This window comes from Hemiscyllium ocellatum, chromosome 2 (assembly GCF_020745735.1).
Source record: "Hemiscyllium ocellatum isolate sHemOce1 chromosome 2, sHemOce1.pat.X.cur, whole genome shotgun sequence".
Classification (NCBI taxonomy): domain Eukaryota; kingdom Metazoa; phylum Chordata; class Chondrichthyes; order Orectolobiformes; family Hemiscylliidae; genus Hemiscyllium; species Hemiscyllium ocellatum.
This window is the reverse complement of record NC_083402.1, coordinates 41033422-41048476: the sequence shown is the minus strand read 5'-3', so window position 1 is coordinate 41048476 and position 15055 is coordinate 41033422. Positions and strand designations below refer to the sequence as shown.

At 37.3% G+C, this 15055-nt stretch overlaps 1 protein-coding gene across 1 annotated transcript in view; it reads left to right on the top strand.

Annotated features, from left to right (window-relative positions):
* The window catches only part of fcho2 (FCH and mu domain containing endocytic adaptor 2), a 202094-nt gene that overhangs the window by 72768 nt on the left and 114271 nt on the right, over positions 1-15055 (top strand). Inside the window, exons 6-8 of the mRNA XM_060836174.1 lie at positions 1584-1688; positions 7425-7523; positions 9821-9917. Coding sequence (XP_060692157.1) covers positions 1584-1688; positions 7425-7523; positions 9821-9917 — 301 coding nt within the window. The remainder of the gene's footprint in view (positions 1-1583; positions 1689-7424; positions 7524-9820; positions 9918-15055) is intronic.

Below are 15055 nucleotides of genomic sequence, written 5' to 3'. Positions count from 1 at the left end.
GATTTAGAGTTTATACCTAATAGTGTTTTTAAAAAGATTAATCGCAACAATTTACACTGTTTTAACAGAAATATCCAGTGCAAATTGATTGTGCCATCCTTGTCAAAGACACTGGAAAACTGTATAAACTGTGCTGAGCAAACAGAACTGTGCCATTAACAGAAGACAAAGCCACTAGCAATGATGAAATTTCTCATTTTATATGAGACAAAGAACTTTAAAGATGCATACAAGATGTATACTGTAGATTTTGATTGTCATACTGGATTTACGGGTGGCACGGTGGCACAATGATTAGCACTGCTGCCTCACAGCGCCAGAGACCCGGATTCAATATCCCGCCTCAGGCGACTGTGCAAACTCCACACAGTCATTCTCCACGTGTCTGCGTGGGATTCCTCCGGGTGCTCCGGTTTCCTCCCGCAGTCCAAAAATGTGCAGGTTAGGTGAATTGGCCATGCTAAATTGCCCGGAGTGTTAGGTGAAGGGATAAAGGTAGGGGTTGCTTTTCGGAGGGTTGGTGTGGACTTGTTGGGCCGAAGGTCCTGTTTCCACACTGTAAGTAATCTAATCTAATCTGTATAAATATGTTGACGTGCATTTTGCAATGGTGAAATGTGACAGAAGGGAAAAGATTACTACATAGTATGTAATATATTAGTTATTAAAGATTGTAGTATGTTATAATTTGGGTGGTATTGTAGAAGAATCAATGGTTTGGTGATAATCTTTCATCCTTTTGGGAGAGGTGTTACAGTAACAAAGCTTATAATATATTTGGGAAATTGTAGTGACTGAATGGATCATAGCAGTTCAAGAAGGCAGTACACTACCACCTTCCGAAGGACAACTAGGTTGCCTACATTTTAATTAACCTGTGTTAGAAGATCAGCGATGATAGTTGAAAATGAAATTGATAGTTAATAAGACAAAGAATCGCTGATCCATTATGAGACCACTGCTTAAAATGTGAAATCTTGAGGTGTATTTCTGTTGGCTAATTACTTTGTGTAAGTGAGGACTGCAGATGCTGGAGATCAGAGTCAAAACGTGTGGCACTGGAAAAGCACAGCGGGTCAGGCAGCATCCAAGGAGCAGGAGAGACGATGTCTCAGGCAAAAGTCCTTCATCAGGAAGGGATTTTCCATTGCCACACTTTTCAACGATGACTAATTACTTGGTGTTCAACTTTGCTAAATGTTAACGGTTCCTAACAGAATAGTAACAGTATGTTCAATTTAAAACGGAAGCAGAAGTTAAAGTACTTGTAATTGTATGTTCTACCTGTTTACTTACTGGACTGCTGGTTTGCAATGAAAAGTGAAACTAACAGCATGGGTTTAATTCCTGCACTAACTGAGATTGCCATGAAGGATTCTCCATCTGAACCTCTCCCCTCAACTGAGGCATGGTGACCCTTCGGATAAATCACCACCAGCAGCCTATGGCCTGATATGACTATGGCAATCTACTGCTTTAAATTTCATGTACTGCCTAGCTCTGTAAGAATGCATATAACCCGTTTCGAATTGTAAATATTTTAGTAGTTAATAGATTTTTTTTGTCTTTTGTGTTGTGTTTAGGCAGTTGTGAAATCTAAAAAAGCTACAGAAACTTATAAATTGTATGTGGAAAAATATGCTGCAGCCAGAACAGATTTTGAGCAGAAAATGACAGAAACAGCTCGGGTATGTATTGTATGCTGGCTAATAATTGGTGTGAACTATATGATTTGCTATTTAATTTATTAAGAAGCTCAAGTCACATGGAGTCCAGTTAAGAATTTGATTGTTCATATCTGCATGTCTTCACAGACGAGAAATACATAAATTATATCTATTAAAATGGAGGCTAAGACGACTTTAAAATTTCCATTTGCAAACTTTTGATATAAATATTGAACTTGCAGCACATGATTCTCTATCAATGTAAATAGAGATGAAAAATTGTAGTCTATTCATGCAAATTGTCCTGATAAGCAACTTATTGAGAGAGAAGGGCGCAAGCAGTGAATCCATTTCTGTGATGAGCTGCATGGTTAACCAAGTGCTGTAGCAGTTTCAAGGAAGTTGAATTTCCTGTCCTTCCTGTTGGTGATTGTTGGAACTCCCTGACTGATACGTTGGTAGAGGCAGAAACACTCACCACATTTGTAGAATAGTTGAATATGCACTTAGCTCTCCAGAGTGAGATAAAACTTGATAGCTGTTTTTGCATGTGTGTTGGCTGAATGCTGCTTCTGTGCTATAACTTTCGATAATGCTCATGAGGAACTCAGGCAAGCTAATAGAGATTTTTGTTACATCAAATGAGAAATTCAAATAACACATTTAAAAATGGGATCAGCTTCATCTTCAGTCTTCCCATGAAAGGGGCAGTAGAATTAGGCCGGGGGATGCAGAGGAGCAGTTGTGGAAAGGATAGAATTTTGGAAAAAGCTCATTGTAGGAGAAATTTCTATGAAGACAATTGCTTTGTTTCCATCAGCGAAATTGTCAAATTAAATTATACACAGGGAAGTTGTCAACAGCAGAAACTTTGTTGCAGTGAAGCATTTATGCTGATAGTACTTGACCTGTCACTGGGATCAGAATGACACCATCCTACCAGGCTCAGATTGCAAGGGTGGGGAATGATGGAGAGGACAGAAAATTTGGACAGCGAGGGGCAGTTGGAGTGGGTGGTTATAGAGCACCAGAGTTTTTGAAGGGGAAGTACAACAACAGCAATTTTGAAACAATGACTTTGCTTTTACATAGCACTTATCACAACTCCAGAAAGTTCCAAAGAGCTTTATAGCAATTAATGTTGGGAGGACAAACAGTTATATGTTTAAAACCTTATCAGAAGACCGCACCTTACTTAATACTATGCCAAATTGCCAGCCAAAATTATGTCTTAAATTTCTGAAATCAGGCTTGAATCCATGGTTTTCTGACTTGAGATACATGGATGCTAAAACTGAACAAAGGCTCACATCTGGAGGTTTCAGGATTGGTGGCCAAAGTATGAAAGTAGATCCAAATTAGCTTTTAAAAGCAGGCAAAGGGCAATGATGGTTTTTGTGATCGGAACCCTGTGACTAGCAGTGTACTACAGGGATCGATGCTGGGAGCCTTGCTGTTTGTATGTACTTTAATGACTTGGATGTAAATGTAAAGGGTTTAATTAAAAAGTTTGCAGATGACACAGTTAGTGAGGATGTTGTTGAAAATGAGGAGGATGGTCTCAGTTTGCAGTCTGATATTGATCAACTGGTAAATGGTTGATGGAATTTAATCCCAATAAATATAAGGTGATGCAGCTTTTGAGGTCTAATGAGGGAAGGATAAATACTATGAATGCTGGGTTCCTAGGAAGCACTGAGGAATAAAGGGACCTTGGTGTACAAGCCCATTTATCCCTGAAGATGTCAGCACAGGTTGGGTGCTGAAGAACGTATTCACGATGCTAACCTCCATTAGCTTGGGCATAAAATATAGAAAAGTAAGGACTGCAGATGCTGGAGATCAGAGCTGAAATTGTGTTGCTGGAAAAGCGCAGCAGGTCAGGCAGCATTCAAGGAGCAGGAGAATCGACGTTTCGGGCATGAGCCCTTCTTCAGGAATCATGCCCGAAACGTCGATTGTCCTGCTCCTTGGATGCTGCCTGACCTGCTGTGCTTTTCCAGCAACACATTTTCAGCATAGAATATAGGAGCAACGAAGTCTTGTTATAACTTTATAGAACATTGGTGGGCCACAGATAGAATGCTGTGTGCAGTTCTGGACACCAAATTATCAAAAGGACATGATTGCACTGGAGGTTCACCAGTATGTTGACTGGGATGAAGAATCTCAGTTATGAGGAGAGACTGGATAGGTTAGGATTGTTTTCCTTGGAGCAAAAGAAGCCGAGTAGGGATCTGATTGAGTTGTACAAAGTTATGAGAGCATAAAGTAAATCAGAAAATCTTTTCTGTATGGCAGACATATTTAAGATCACAGGACATGCAAGTGGTTCAAAGGATATTTGAGGAAAAGGTTTTTTCATCCAGAAGGTGATAGATATATGGAACCTGCTGCCTGAGAGTGTGGTGAAGGCAGGTACTCTTTCAACATTTAAGAAGCATCTCGATGAGTACTTAAAATGCCAGGGCACAGTAGAATATGGACCAAGTTCAGATAAATATATATATATATTACATATAGAGTGGGCTGAAGGGCCTGTTTCTATGTTGTATGACTGTCACTCTTCCTCAAAGGACCTCACACAGCTTGTTTGCCATTATTTGTATTCCAGTCTACGATGCCTGTTCTCTAGTTGGTTCCTTAACATATTGCTTGAGGAAAACCATCTCATACACACTCCAGGAATTCCTCCTCTACTCCTCAGAATTACAGCATCCTAACAGCCTCAAGTTATGTGGGCAGGGAGGTGAATTTTTCAACTTGTGATCAGGAACAATGATTAAAGAACCATGAATAAAAATACAAGAAAGTGCTGATGATTTAGAATAAGAAAGGCAAATGAGGATCATGGAAATAGTATTCTGATATATGAATTAAGACAAAGTGACATGAGGGAATACTGGAAGAATTGCTATATATGTTATGTAATAATTTATTGATGGAGTTCTTGATTTACGTATACAAAAAATAAAATTACAAAGATTTTTAAGCCCAATTTTCTTTTCTAAGTTAAACTTGGTTTCTGAATTATCTCAATTTGGGTGTTTAGTATATTTTTTAAAAAAGGATTTTACACCTTTAGGAAATCTGTTTCCAAATGAGCCAAGTTTGTAGATTACACTAAAATAGATGGGCAAGAAAATTGCAATGAAGAAGTAGGAAACTTGCAGTGGATATCACAGAAGAATCATAGAACCCCTAAAGTGTGCAAAGAGGCCATTCAGCCCATCATGTTTGCATTGACCATCCAAACAGCATCCCACCCAGAGCCTACTCTGTTCTCATAACCCCGCATTTACCATGGCTAACCCACCTGACCTGCACATCCCTGGATGCTATGGAGCAATTCAATATGGCAAATCCAACTAACTTACATATCTTTTGACTTTGGAAGGAAATCGGAGAACCCAGTGCAATACAATGCAAACTCCACATAGACAGTCACCCAAGGCTAAGATTGAACCTAGGTCCCTGGAGCCAAGAGGTAACATTGCTGCCGTGCTGCATCCTAATATATGGATAGATTAGGCTCCATCTGCCAAATTTTGGCCAATTCACCTAATGTGGCTTAGTGTGAGGTTATCCATTTTGTAAGAAGAATAAAAAGGCAACTTATTAAGTGGAGAGAAACTAAATGTGGAGAGGGAGCAGATATCATCATGAATGAACTAGTGTGCAGGTATAGCAGGTTATAAGGATGGCAAATGGAATTTTGACATTGAATACTCAAAGAATGGAGTGTAAAAATATGGAAATATTCCTGTACCTGTATAAAGCATCAGTGAGATTGCACCTAGAATCATGTTTTCAGTTTTGGTGTCCTCATTTGAGGAAGAATGTAGTCAGTTGAAGTTGGTTGTAGTCAGAATTGGAGTCAGTTCATAGAAGGTTCACTAGATTAATTCCAGGGGTGAGAAGCTTGTTTTATGAGGAGAAATTGAGCAATTTAGGCCTATATTCTCAAGAGTTGAGAAGAATGTGAGAAGATCTAATTGAGGTATACAGAACGCTAAAGGGAATTGGCAAAGTAGACATAGAGCAAATATTCCTCCTTTTGGGGCAACCTAGAATAAGAGGTCATAGTTTAGGCTAATAAAGATTTAAAGCATATAAAAAATTACTTCTGTCAAAGGATCCTGAATCTGTGGAATGCACTACCCCAGAGTGCATTGTCCGCTAGGAAACTGAATAAATTTAAGGAGGTGATAGACTGATTTTTGATTAGTAGCAGGTTAAAGGGTGATGGTGAGCATGCAGGAAAGTGGATTTGAGGCCAAAATGAGATCGGTCGTGATCGTATTAAATGACCGAGCAGGTTCTGGGGGATGAACTGCCCATTCCTTCTCCTGGTCCTTACGTTCGAATAAGAATATGTTATCTGGCTTTTATTTGTTGCTGTTACTTAATTTGTCCCTCATCAGGTTTACTGAGTTAACGACATATCAACATAATCAGTGTGGGCCAAAATGAATTACAGGATCATGTCTCAAATAAGGTTTGAGTTTGACTTATCTTTAAGCCTGAACAATCAGAAACTCAGTACCTAGGTTTACGTGAAAACACATGGACAAGAACTATCAATTGCTGTTGCATTCAAGGTTATATGTTGTTGCTTTCAGGCGGAACAGGAGACAGCAAGGAAGGTTGGGATCATAGAGCAAGTATTAACATCAGTAACTTGTAATGGTCATTGTTAATGCCACAATTGAAAATGAGTAGTCTTGCTGTAATGCACATGTTTCCATTTCCTGAACTAAGAATCCATACGAGCTCCAAATTCTGTGCTGAAGAAGGCTCATTTAATGCATAAGACTCAGGGCATAAGTTTGTATTACCTGTATTGTTTTGTATCTGTCATTCAGTATAGGAAAGTGATAATCATCATTTTGGTCTTTGTAATATTTGAATATAGCCTCAAAGCAAAAGGAGATGTCCTCACCCGTGGTACCAATGTCACCTTAAAATTATGTTCAAAATGTAAGTCATCGGTGTTGGATTGATCATATTAACAAGCCTACCATTAGGGAAGGAATACTGCTCTTAAAGGAGCAGTGTGAATGGTTACCGGGATAAAATCTTTCTTTTTCTTTTTTGTTTCTGAAGCTTACATACGGGCTTTTAGAAGGTATGTAAGAGATTGAGAAAAATAGGATAGACGTCGGTGAGTGATGGTGTAAATGTTTTTTAAAAATATTACATCTGCATTATGAATGGAATTTTTAAAATCAGTATCATGAATTAGAATTTTGCTGCAAAAAAACTACTGCTTGTTACTTTGTATTTGCTATGAGAATGGTTCTAATATTGGGTAATATTACACCGTCAAAGCTCATAAGACCACCACCATATCTACTGATCGTAAGCAATTGCTTTGTCATCATTTCGGTGCTTTAAGAGTAATTATGACAAATGGGTTTGGACCCTAGCCGTCCACTATTTAACACTTCATTCTCTAGGTTTCTGGATTCTCTTAAATAATATAACTGAAGACTTAATGATACAGAATGGCCTGGATTTTATTTGCCTTGGACTTTTTGTTTAAACTGAGCCTAGAAATTCATTAAATGTGTTCCATCTTGCATTTTTAACCTGTGATCTATATTCTATTTGCTATCAATCTTTTAAAACAGCATCTCTTGCAGCAACCAATTAAATGCATATTTAAAGCTTAATTTATTTTGTATTTCAGTCTTTGATATAAAATTTTCCTTTTTAGATTTAAAATGTGGAATTTCATTTTTTTTTGCTCTTTAGAAATTTCAGGAAATTGAAGAAGCTCATCTTAGGCACATGAAAGAAATATTGAGTTCTTTTGCACAATCAATAGAAGAGACTCACATACAGATTGGTCAGGTATGTAAGCAGTGAAGCTAAATTACAAAGCATTTTAAATATAGTAACATTCAAGCTTCGAAGGCTATTGTTTTGAGTAATATGATTTGCAAGGAATTCTTTTTGAAAATCCATTGATCAGGCTTCATTCAACAGATCACTTATAAATTGTAGCAACTGCAACTGTACAAAATGCAGTATTGCTGCTAGCTTCTGAATCCTTTTGACGTTGTGAGCAAATATTGGAAGGCAACCAAGTCCGTAAGGTAATATAATGGAGCAATTAATATTCGAGTTATTGGAAGCTGTCAAAGCCACTCTTCTAATCATAATTTAGTCTAATGAGAGCTATATAGTCAACATTGTACTTCGTTTTTGAGGATATCTGGCAGTCACCTGTGCTTTCCAAAAGCTTGCATTATCCATAATCTTTTCCAACTCAGTTGTTCAAACTGAATCTCACTGCCATTTTGCCATCTCCTCCAACGTAAATAGGAATGGGCAATAAATGCTGCACTAGCCAGTGGGGCCTACATCCTGTAAACAAATGTATTAAAAAAAACAGCTAAACAATAGATGCAGTATTCTACAGAGATGGGTGAGTTCACAGCCAATTGATTAGATCAAAACTCTGTAGTCCTGCCAAATCCAAACATGAATGGTGGAATTATTAAACATTTACGAGAAGAAGTTGGCTTTGGGAAAGTCTCCATTATTGAAGGTGGTAGAGCCCAATATGTACACAAAAGATGATGCTGAAACCTTCAGTTATATTCAGCTGAAAGTGCCGAGTGGATGATCTCACCTTCTCCATAGATACCTTGCACCATTGATGCCAATTTTAATTCAGTTCAATCTATATGTTGGAATGTTTGGCCACACTGAATGTTGCAAAATTCATGGCCAGCAAACACATTACAAACCTTAGTGCTGAAGACATGTGCTCCAGAACTAGTGTCATCTCTAGCTAAGCTCTTTCTTTACAGATACAACACCGGCATCTACTTAACAATGCGTGAAGTTTCAAGGAATGCCCTTCCCACCAAAGGGACAAGTTCCATCTGGGCAATTATTATATCCACCAGCCAACTCACATTCATAGCAAAGTGATGGAAAATGTCAGTAGCTAAAAGGAGGATTTAATCACCAGTAAGGTCCTGCCTGAGGCACAGTTTGAGTTCTATGAGGACTATATGACATTACACCTCATTACAGCATTAGTCCAAACATGGACAAAAGAGGTGAATGCCAGAAATTAAGTGAATGTGCCTTGACATCACAGCAACATTTCACCGAGTGCAGCAACAAAGAGGGTTCTAGTAAAATAAAATTTAGTAGGAAAGCCTTCAAACCTGGCACAAATAAAAAGTAATTGCTATTATTTGAGGCCAGTTGCCTTTATCTCTGGACATTGCAGCAAGACTTTCTAAGAACATTGATAAAATATGGGTCCCACAAATGTCAAGCAATAATTCTGTCTAACATGAATGATTTTAACCACTTCCACTTGATATCCAGTGATACTATCATCACAAAATCCCCATTTCATTAGCATCCTGAGGCGTCTCCAATGTTCAGAAACCCAACTGGACCAGATACACAAATGTTATGGCTCCAAGAGTAAGTCAGGGGTTTAATATTCTGTGGTAAGTAATTTGCTCTTGGTTCTTCAAATCCATACTATCGACAAGATATTCTAGCACATGCCGTTACATGTGCTAGAATAGTCTCCACTTGCCTGAATGGGTGTGGCTTTACCAACAGTCAAGAAGTTTAACACTGTTATAGTAAAACAGTCCACCTTATTAGCATGCCACCATGGACAACATTTCCTCTAAGCTGAGCAAGTTTCGCGCTCAGCAATTAGAGTGTTGCCATGGATTGCAGCATTGATTTCCAATTCTAGAAGTATGTACCACGCACAAACTTCAGAGACTTGTGCAGAAGGAAAATAAAATTAGAGAGAACACTGATCCACAACCTTATTTAACCTCAGTTAACTACTGCTCACAAGATATGCCATTACAATTAACCAAGGCTTATTTATGAGTACTACCAAAATCCCCAATCTCTAATAACCCAGAAGGACAAAGGCAGGCACAACCAAATTTGTTCAAGTTACAACAGCACTATGGGAGAGCCACACTACGCAGATTACAGTGGTTGAAGATGACTCTCCACTATTTGTTCGAGGAAGGAGGAATAAATAATCGCCTTGATAATGATAACATTTAACAAATACAATTAAAGAAAAACATGACCAAGGTCAGTTCCAAATATTTAAATAAATCTATTCATTAAAATAAATCTATTTTCAGGTGCATGATGAGTTAGTACAGAACATGGAGAGCACTACAGTTGAGAGCTTAATACAAAAGTTTGCTGAAACAAAAGGCACTGGCAAAGACAGACCTGGTAAGATACTATATTGGCTTGTGTGTTAATGAATTTATGTTGGTTATTTTTCCTGACTGAGATTAAAACTGGAATAAGTTATATTTGTGATACTGTGTACTCGGTATTACGGTGCTGATTTCACCTTCAGCGTTTATTGTTAAACTGTATTCCCTGGTTTTCGTTTCTCTCACAAGAGAAACATCATCTCACCATCATCAGGTCATTTCCCATTCAGATACCATATGTGATTCGATAAGATCACATCTCATTCTTTTGCGTTCTAATGGATACCTGCCCAACCTGCACAGTATTTCCTTATTAGATAGCCCCTTCAGCCTTCCCTGAACTGCTTCTAATTCTATTGTATCCATTCTAAATGAAGAGCAATTCTTCATATTGTTAGCTGTACTCCAGATGTGGTCTCACTAAAAGTAAGTGCTTATATTCTGCCCAGCATAAGGAATATTTGGTTCATTGAACTATAGAATTAAAATGCCTTTAAAATGCTGCAGAAAATCATGTAGGCACGCCAATAGACTCGATGCAGTTACATGGTGAAAATTGAGTAACTGCAATGCTGATGAAATCATTTTTTGAAGAACAATATGGCCTTAAATACGGTGCAGAAAATCATGCCTTCAGACTTTATGCCGTAACATGGTAAAAATTGAACTGTATGTTGTGAAAGAAACAAAGCTTTCTACTCATGTAGAACTTTTCATGAACACTGGACGTCTCAATGTGCTCCAATCCATTGTAGTGTTTTTAAAGTATAATCATTAATGTGATGCAAAAAATTGTGATGTAGCAAATGTGGCAGCCAAACTTGCACACAACAAAGTCACACATAAATCACTATGATAATGACTAGAATAACTATTTTTGTGACAATGACTGAGGGATAAATAAGCATGGACAAGTACACCGAGGACCATCTACCTACTGTTCTTCAAAATAGTGCCATTTACCTAACGAGATAATTGGGGCTCAATTTAATGTCACACCTGAAAGGTGGTACTTACGACAACATTCCCATCCTCACAACAGTGGAGTTCTATGTTTGATTTTTGTGTGAAAGTCTTGAAGGAGGACTTGACTTGGAAGTTATTGACCATTCCCAAATCAAGGATACTTTCTTAAAATTGTTTTTGGGAAGTGAGCATCACTGACTTGGTTAGAATTTGTTGTCATCCATAACTGCGCTGCAGAAGCTGATGTGTTCTTGCACTGCTTTAGTCTCTAAGCTGTCGGTGCACCACAATGCAGTTCGGCAGGGAGTTTTAAGATCTTGATCTGGTGACAGTGAAGGGGTGGAAAGATACTTCCCAGACAGAGAATGGGTGTGTTCCTTAGACCATAAATGTAAGAGCAAAAGAAGACCTTTACAGCCCAATGAGTCTAATTGGCCATTCAATGAGATCTGATAGTCTCAACTTCACTTTCCTATCTTTTCCCTATAACCCTTAATTTCCTGATTAAAAGTCTGTCTATTTCAGATTGAATATACTTGATGATCCAACTGTACAGCTCTGCAGTAAATAATTCCACAGATCGACTATCCTCTGAGAGACTAGATTCATCCTCATCTCTGTTTTTAATTGATGACCACTTATACTCAGATTATGCCCTCTGGTCCCAGGCTCTCCCAAAAGGAGAAATCATCTTTATAAATCTACCGTTAAATCCCCTAAGAACATGGCATGTTTCGTTGAGGTTATCTTTCAGTCTTCTAAACATTAATATGTACTGGCCCAACTTAATCAACTCCTTTTCGTAAAGCACATTCCGGATCAGCCTAGTAAATGTTCTCTGGACCATTCAGTCCAACCAGTCCACACTGACCATGTTTCCAAACTAAACTAGTCCCACTTGCTTCCACTTGGCCCATATCCCTCCAAACCTTTCCTATTCATGATTTTATTCAAACATCTTTTAAGCGTTGTAACTGTACCTGTATCCACCACTTCCTGTGGCAGTTCATTCCACATACAAACATCTCTGTGTAAAAGAAGAAGACCCCCCTTGTACTTTTTAAAACTGTCCCTTCTCACCTTAAAAATATGTCCCTTAGTTTTGAAGTCCCCCAGCCTATCTGTGCTCTAAAGAAAACAACCCTAGCCTACCTAGTCTCTCTTTATAGCTGAAATATTCCAGCCAAGGCAACATCCTGATGACTCTCCTCTCCATATTTTCCAGTGCAGTTGCATCCTTCCGATAATGTGGCGACCAGAATTGCACAGAATACTTGAGTTGTGGCCTAATATCTTATACAGCTCCAACATAATTTGCCTGCATTTTGTTCAATATCTCAACCAATAAAGACAAGCATTCCATATGCTTGCTTATCCACCACCCTAGTTGAGATCAAGGGTATATGGATCGACAAACCAAGGTCCTGCTGATTTTCTATATTTCCTAGGATTTTACATTCAATGTGTATTCCCTTGCTTGGTTAGTCTCGCAAATGTATCACATTGCACTTTTCAAGATTGAATTGCCATCTGCCACTGTTCTGCCCATCAAACCAGTCTGTTTAAATCTTACAGTCTAAGGCTTTCCTTGCTATTTACTATACCAACAATTTTTGTACCATTTATGATCTTGCTATTCAAACATCCTTCATTTGAGTCTAGATTATTAATTTACACTGCGAATAGTTCTGAAGAAGAGTCATTGGACTCAAAACATTACAGGTGGTGCCAGAGTTTGTGAATTTCTTTAGCAGTTTCTGGTTTTTATTTGTAAATGTATCATGGACACAAGACTAGCTCACAGTTGTTATATGATACTCTATATCTAGATTTTAATCTTAATTTAGTCACATCTTTTAATGTTTTATTAAAAAAAATGAAAAATTCAGTTCTAAAAGTATGTGATTGTTACTGTTTATTAGGGTGTCCGGAATTGTTTTCGTTTCTTACAGATAGGAATACCTGTCATTTGACACTTGGCAAAGACCTGTGTATTTTTTTTAAAAAGTGTGGTTCTGTTGAAAAATATTTTCTGATCACATTTTTGGTTTTATATATCAATTCATACATTAGTATTTCTAATATCTTTCTTAATGTAACATAAATAATTTACATAGCTTCCGAGTCCCAATGTAAAAAAGGCTTTTTAGCAATATATGTGCATGTTGATTTCCAGCTATTTCATTATATTATTACAAAGCTGTAATTTTCTATTTTTGTTTTAGAAATGAAAGGCATCAAACACAAATTAGAAATTGCTTAGATGTGTTTTCTGTATACAAAACTTGACCTTTGTGAGCGAGCTCAACATCTAAGTACCAACGATTACCATTTGTTTTGACAGCAGAATTAATTGAGACTAAAACATTTCAAATTCTTCTTGTATCAAGCTGTTCATTAGGATTGCACTCTGGCTTCAGTGCTGTCAGAAAAATAACATGTTTTGCTATGATTAAACAGCAGAATGATAGTCGGTTCAGTGCTTTTAAGAGAGAGGTTGAATAAACTTTCTGCTGCGGAAACAATTCAGAAGTGATGCACTGCAAGGGGGGTCAGAATGTTCACTCACATCCAGCTGAGTTGTCAACTGGCTCTAAGCCAGGCACGCAAAGCCTTTGTTGCTTCAAGCAACATTTGAAGCATATGCAATTTAAAAACTATCCTTTCATGCATGATTTCATGACACAAAAACATATCTCATTATAAAAATTGGTCTGTTGTCTGTTTACATTTTTAAACAATCCTGTTTTTAGTACTGGCATTTTTTTTCTTCTGGTTGTTCCCTCACTACAGCAAATTTTGGGATTTGAGACAGTTTCAGCATAAATAGCTCTAAATGATTTGAATCAAAGATGGAGCTAATAGGAACATTTCTAGTTAAACAGCTAGTGGTGTATTTTCACCGAGAGCTTTGTTTTACAGTCATAGACATTCATTCTTACTTTTCAATCCCACGCCTAATTAAAAAAGTAAGATTTCCATTGATGTGTACAGTTCTTCTTGAAATTATTGCATATTCAAGTTTAAGATCATCAAGGTTTATTTGAAAAAAAAACTTGTTAATAATACTAGAAAATGATGTTGCTAAGGCAAAAAAAATGTCATAGCTTATTAACATAGTGCAATAGTTTTGAAAACTGTATAAAAGCAAAAATAGTGTTTTTTAAAAAACCCTTGAGTGCTACAATATTTTGTGAAAGATTCAACTGGTTAGTTTTATTCCTTTCTTTACTATTTTCCAGATAGGTATTCTGCAGTCTATAGAATTAGAGAATGATTACAGCATGGAAAAGAAACCCATTCAGTCCATTGTGTTGCCACTCCCCTGCCCTGCATTTTGTTTTTCCTTTTTATATAATGTTCCAATTATTTTTGAAAGCCTCAGTTAAATCTGCCACTGTCACACTCAGAAGGTACATTCCAAATCCTAATCACTCACTGCATGGGAAAGGATTTCCTCATGTACAATTGCATCATTCGCTAATTATTTTAAATGTTTGCCCTCTGATTCTCAATCCTTCAATGAGTGCAGTCAGTTTCTCCCAATCTACACTGGTCAGACCTCTCATGAATTTGAATAACTGTATCAAACCTCTTTTCAACCTTCTCCAAGTAGAATGGTCCCAACGTTTACAATCTTTTACTGAAACTGAAGTTCTGCATTGCTGGAACTATCGTTACAAATTTCTTCAGCATCCTTCATTTCATTTCTAAAGTACAGTGCCCAGAACTAGATGCATTGCTCCAGATGAACATTTTATGTTTGTTCCTATCTCTTTAAGTGAATTCAACTGGAGGCTAAGGAAGCATCAAAAATGCCTTTTTAAAAGAAAATTGAAAATGTCTTTTTTAAAAAAAAACTTTTATTGAAAATTTTTTCTTTATGAATATGAAAATAGAGTATCATAACATCAAAAACACAATAAACAATAAATCAACTATTGTTCTGCTTTACAAAAGAAATCAAAACTACACCTATTGCAAATCAATAAGTAAATAAGTAACGCCGCTCAGCGCAACAAGACCTTAGCTCTCAACCTTTGAGAGCATCAATTATTAAACCCGTATTTGTTCGAAATTCTTTCTCTCATGGCATTAGATTTATCAGACTAAACCATCATGGCTAGACAAAAGCCCTAATCAAAATGGCGGACGTATCTGCTTCCAAGTAATTCAAAAAGGGCT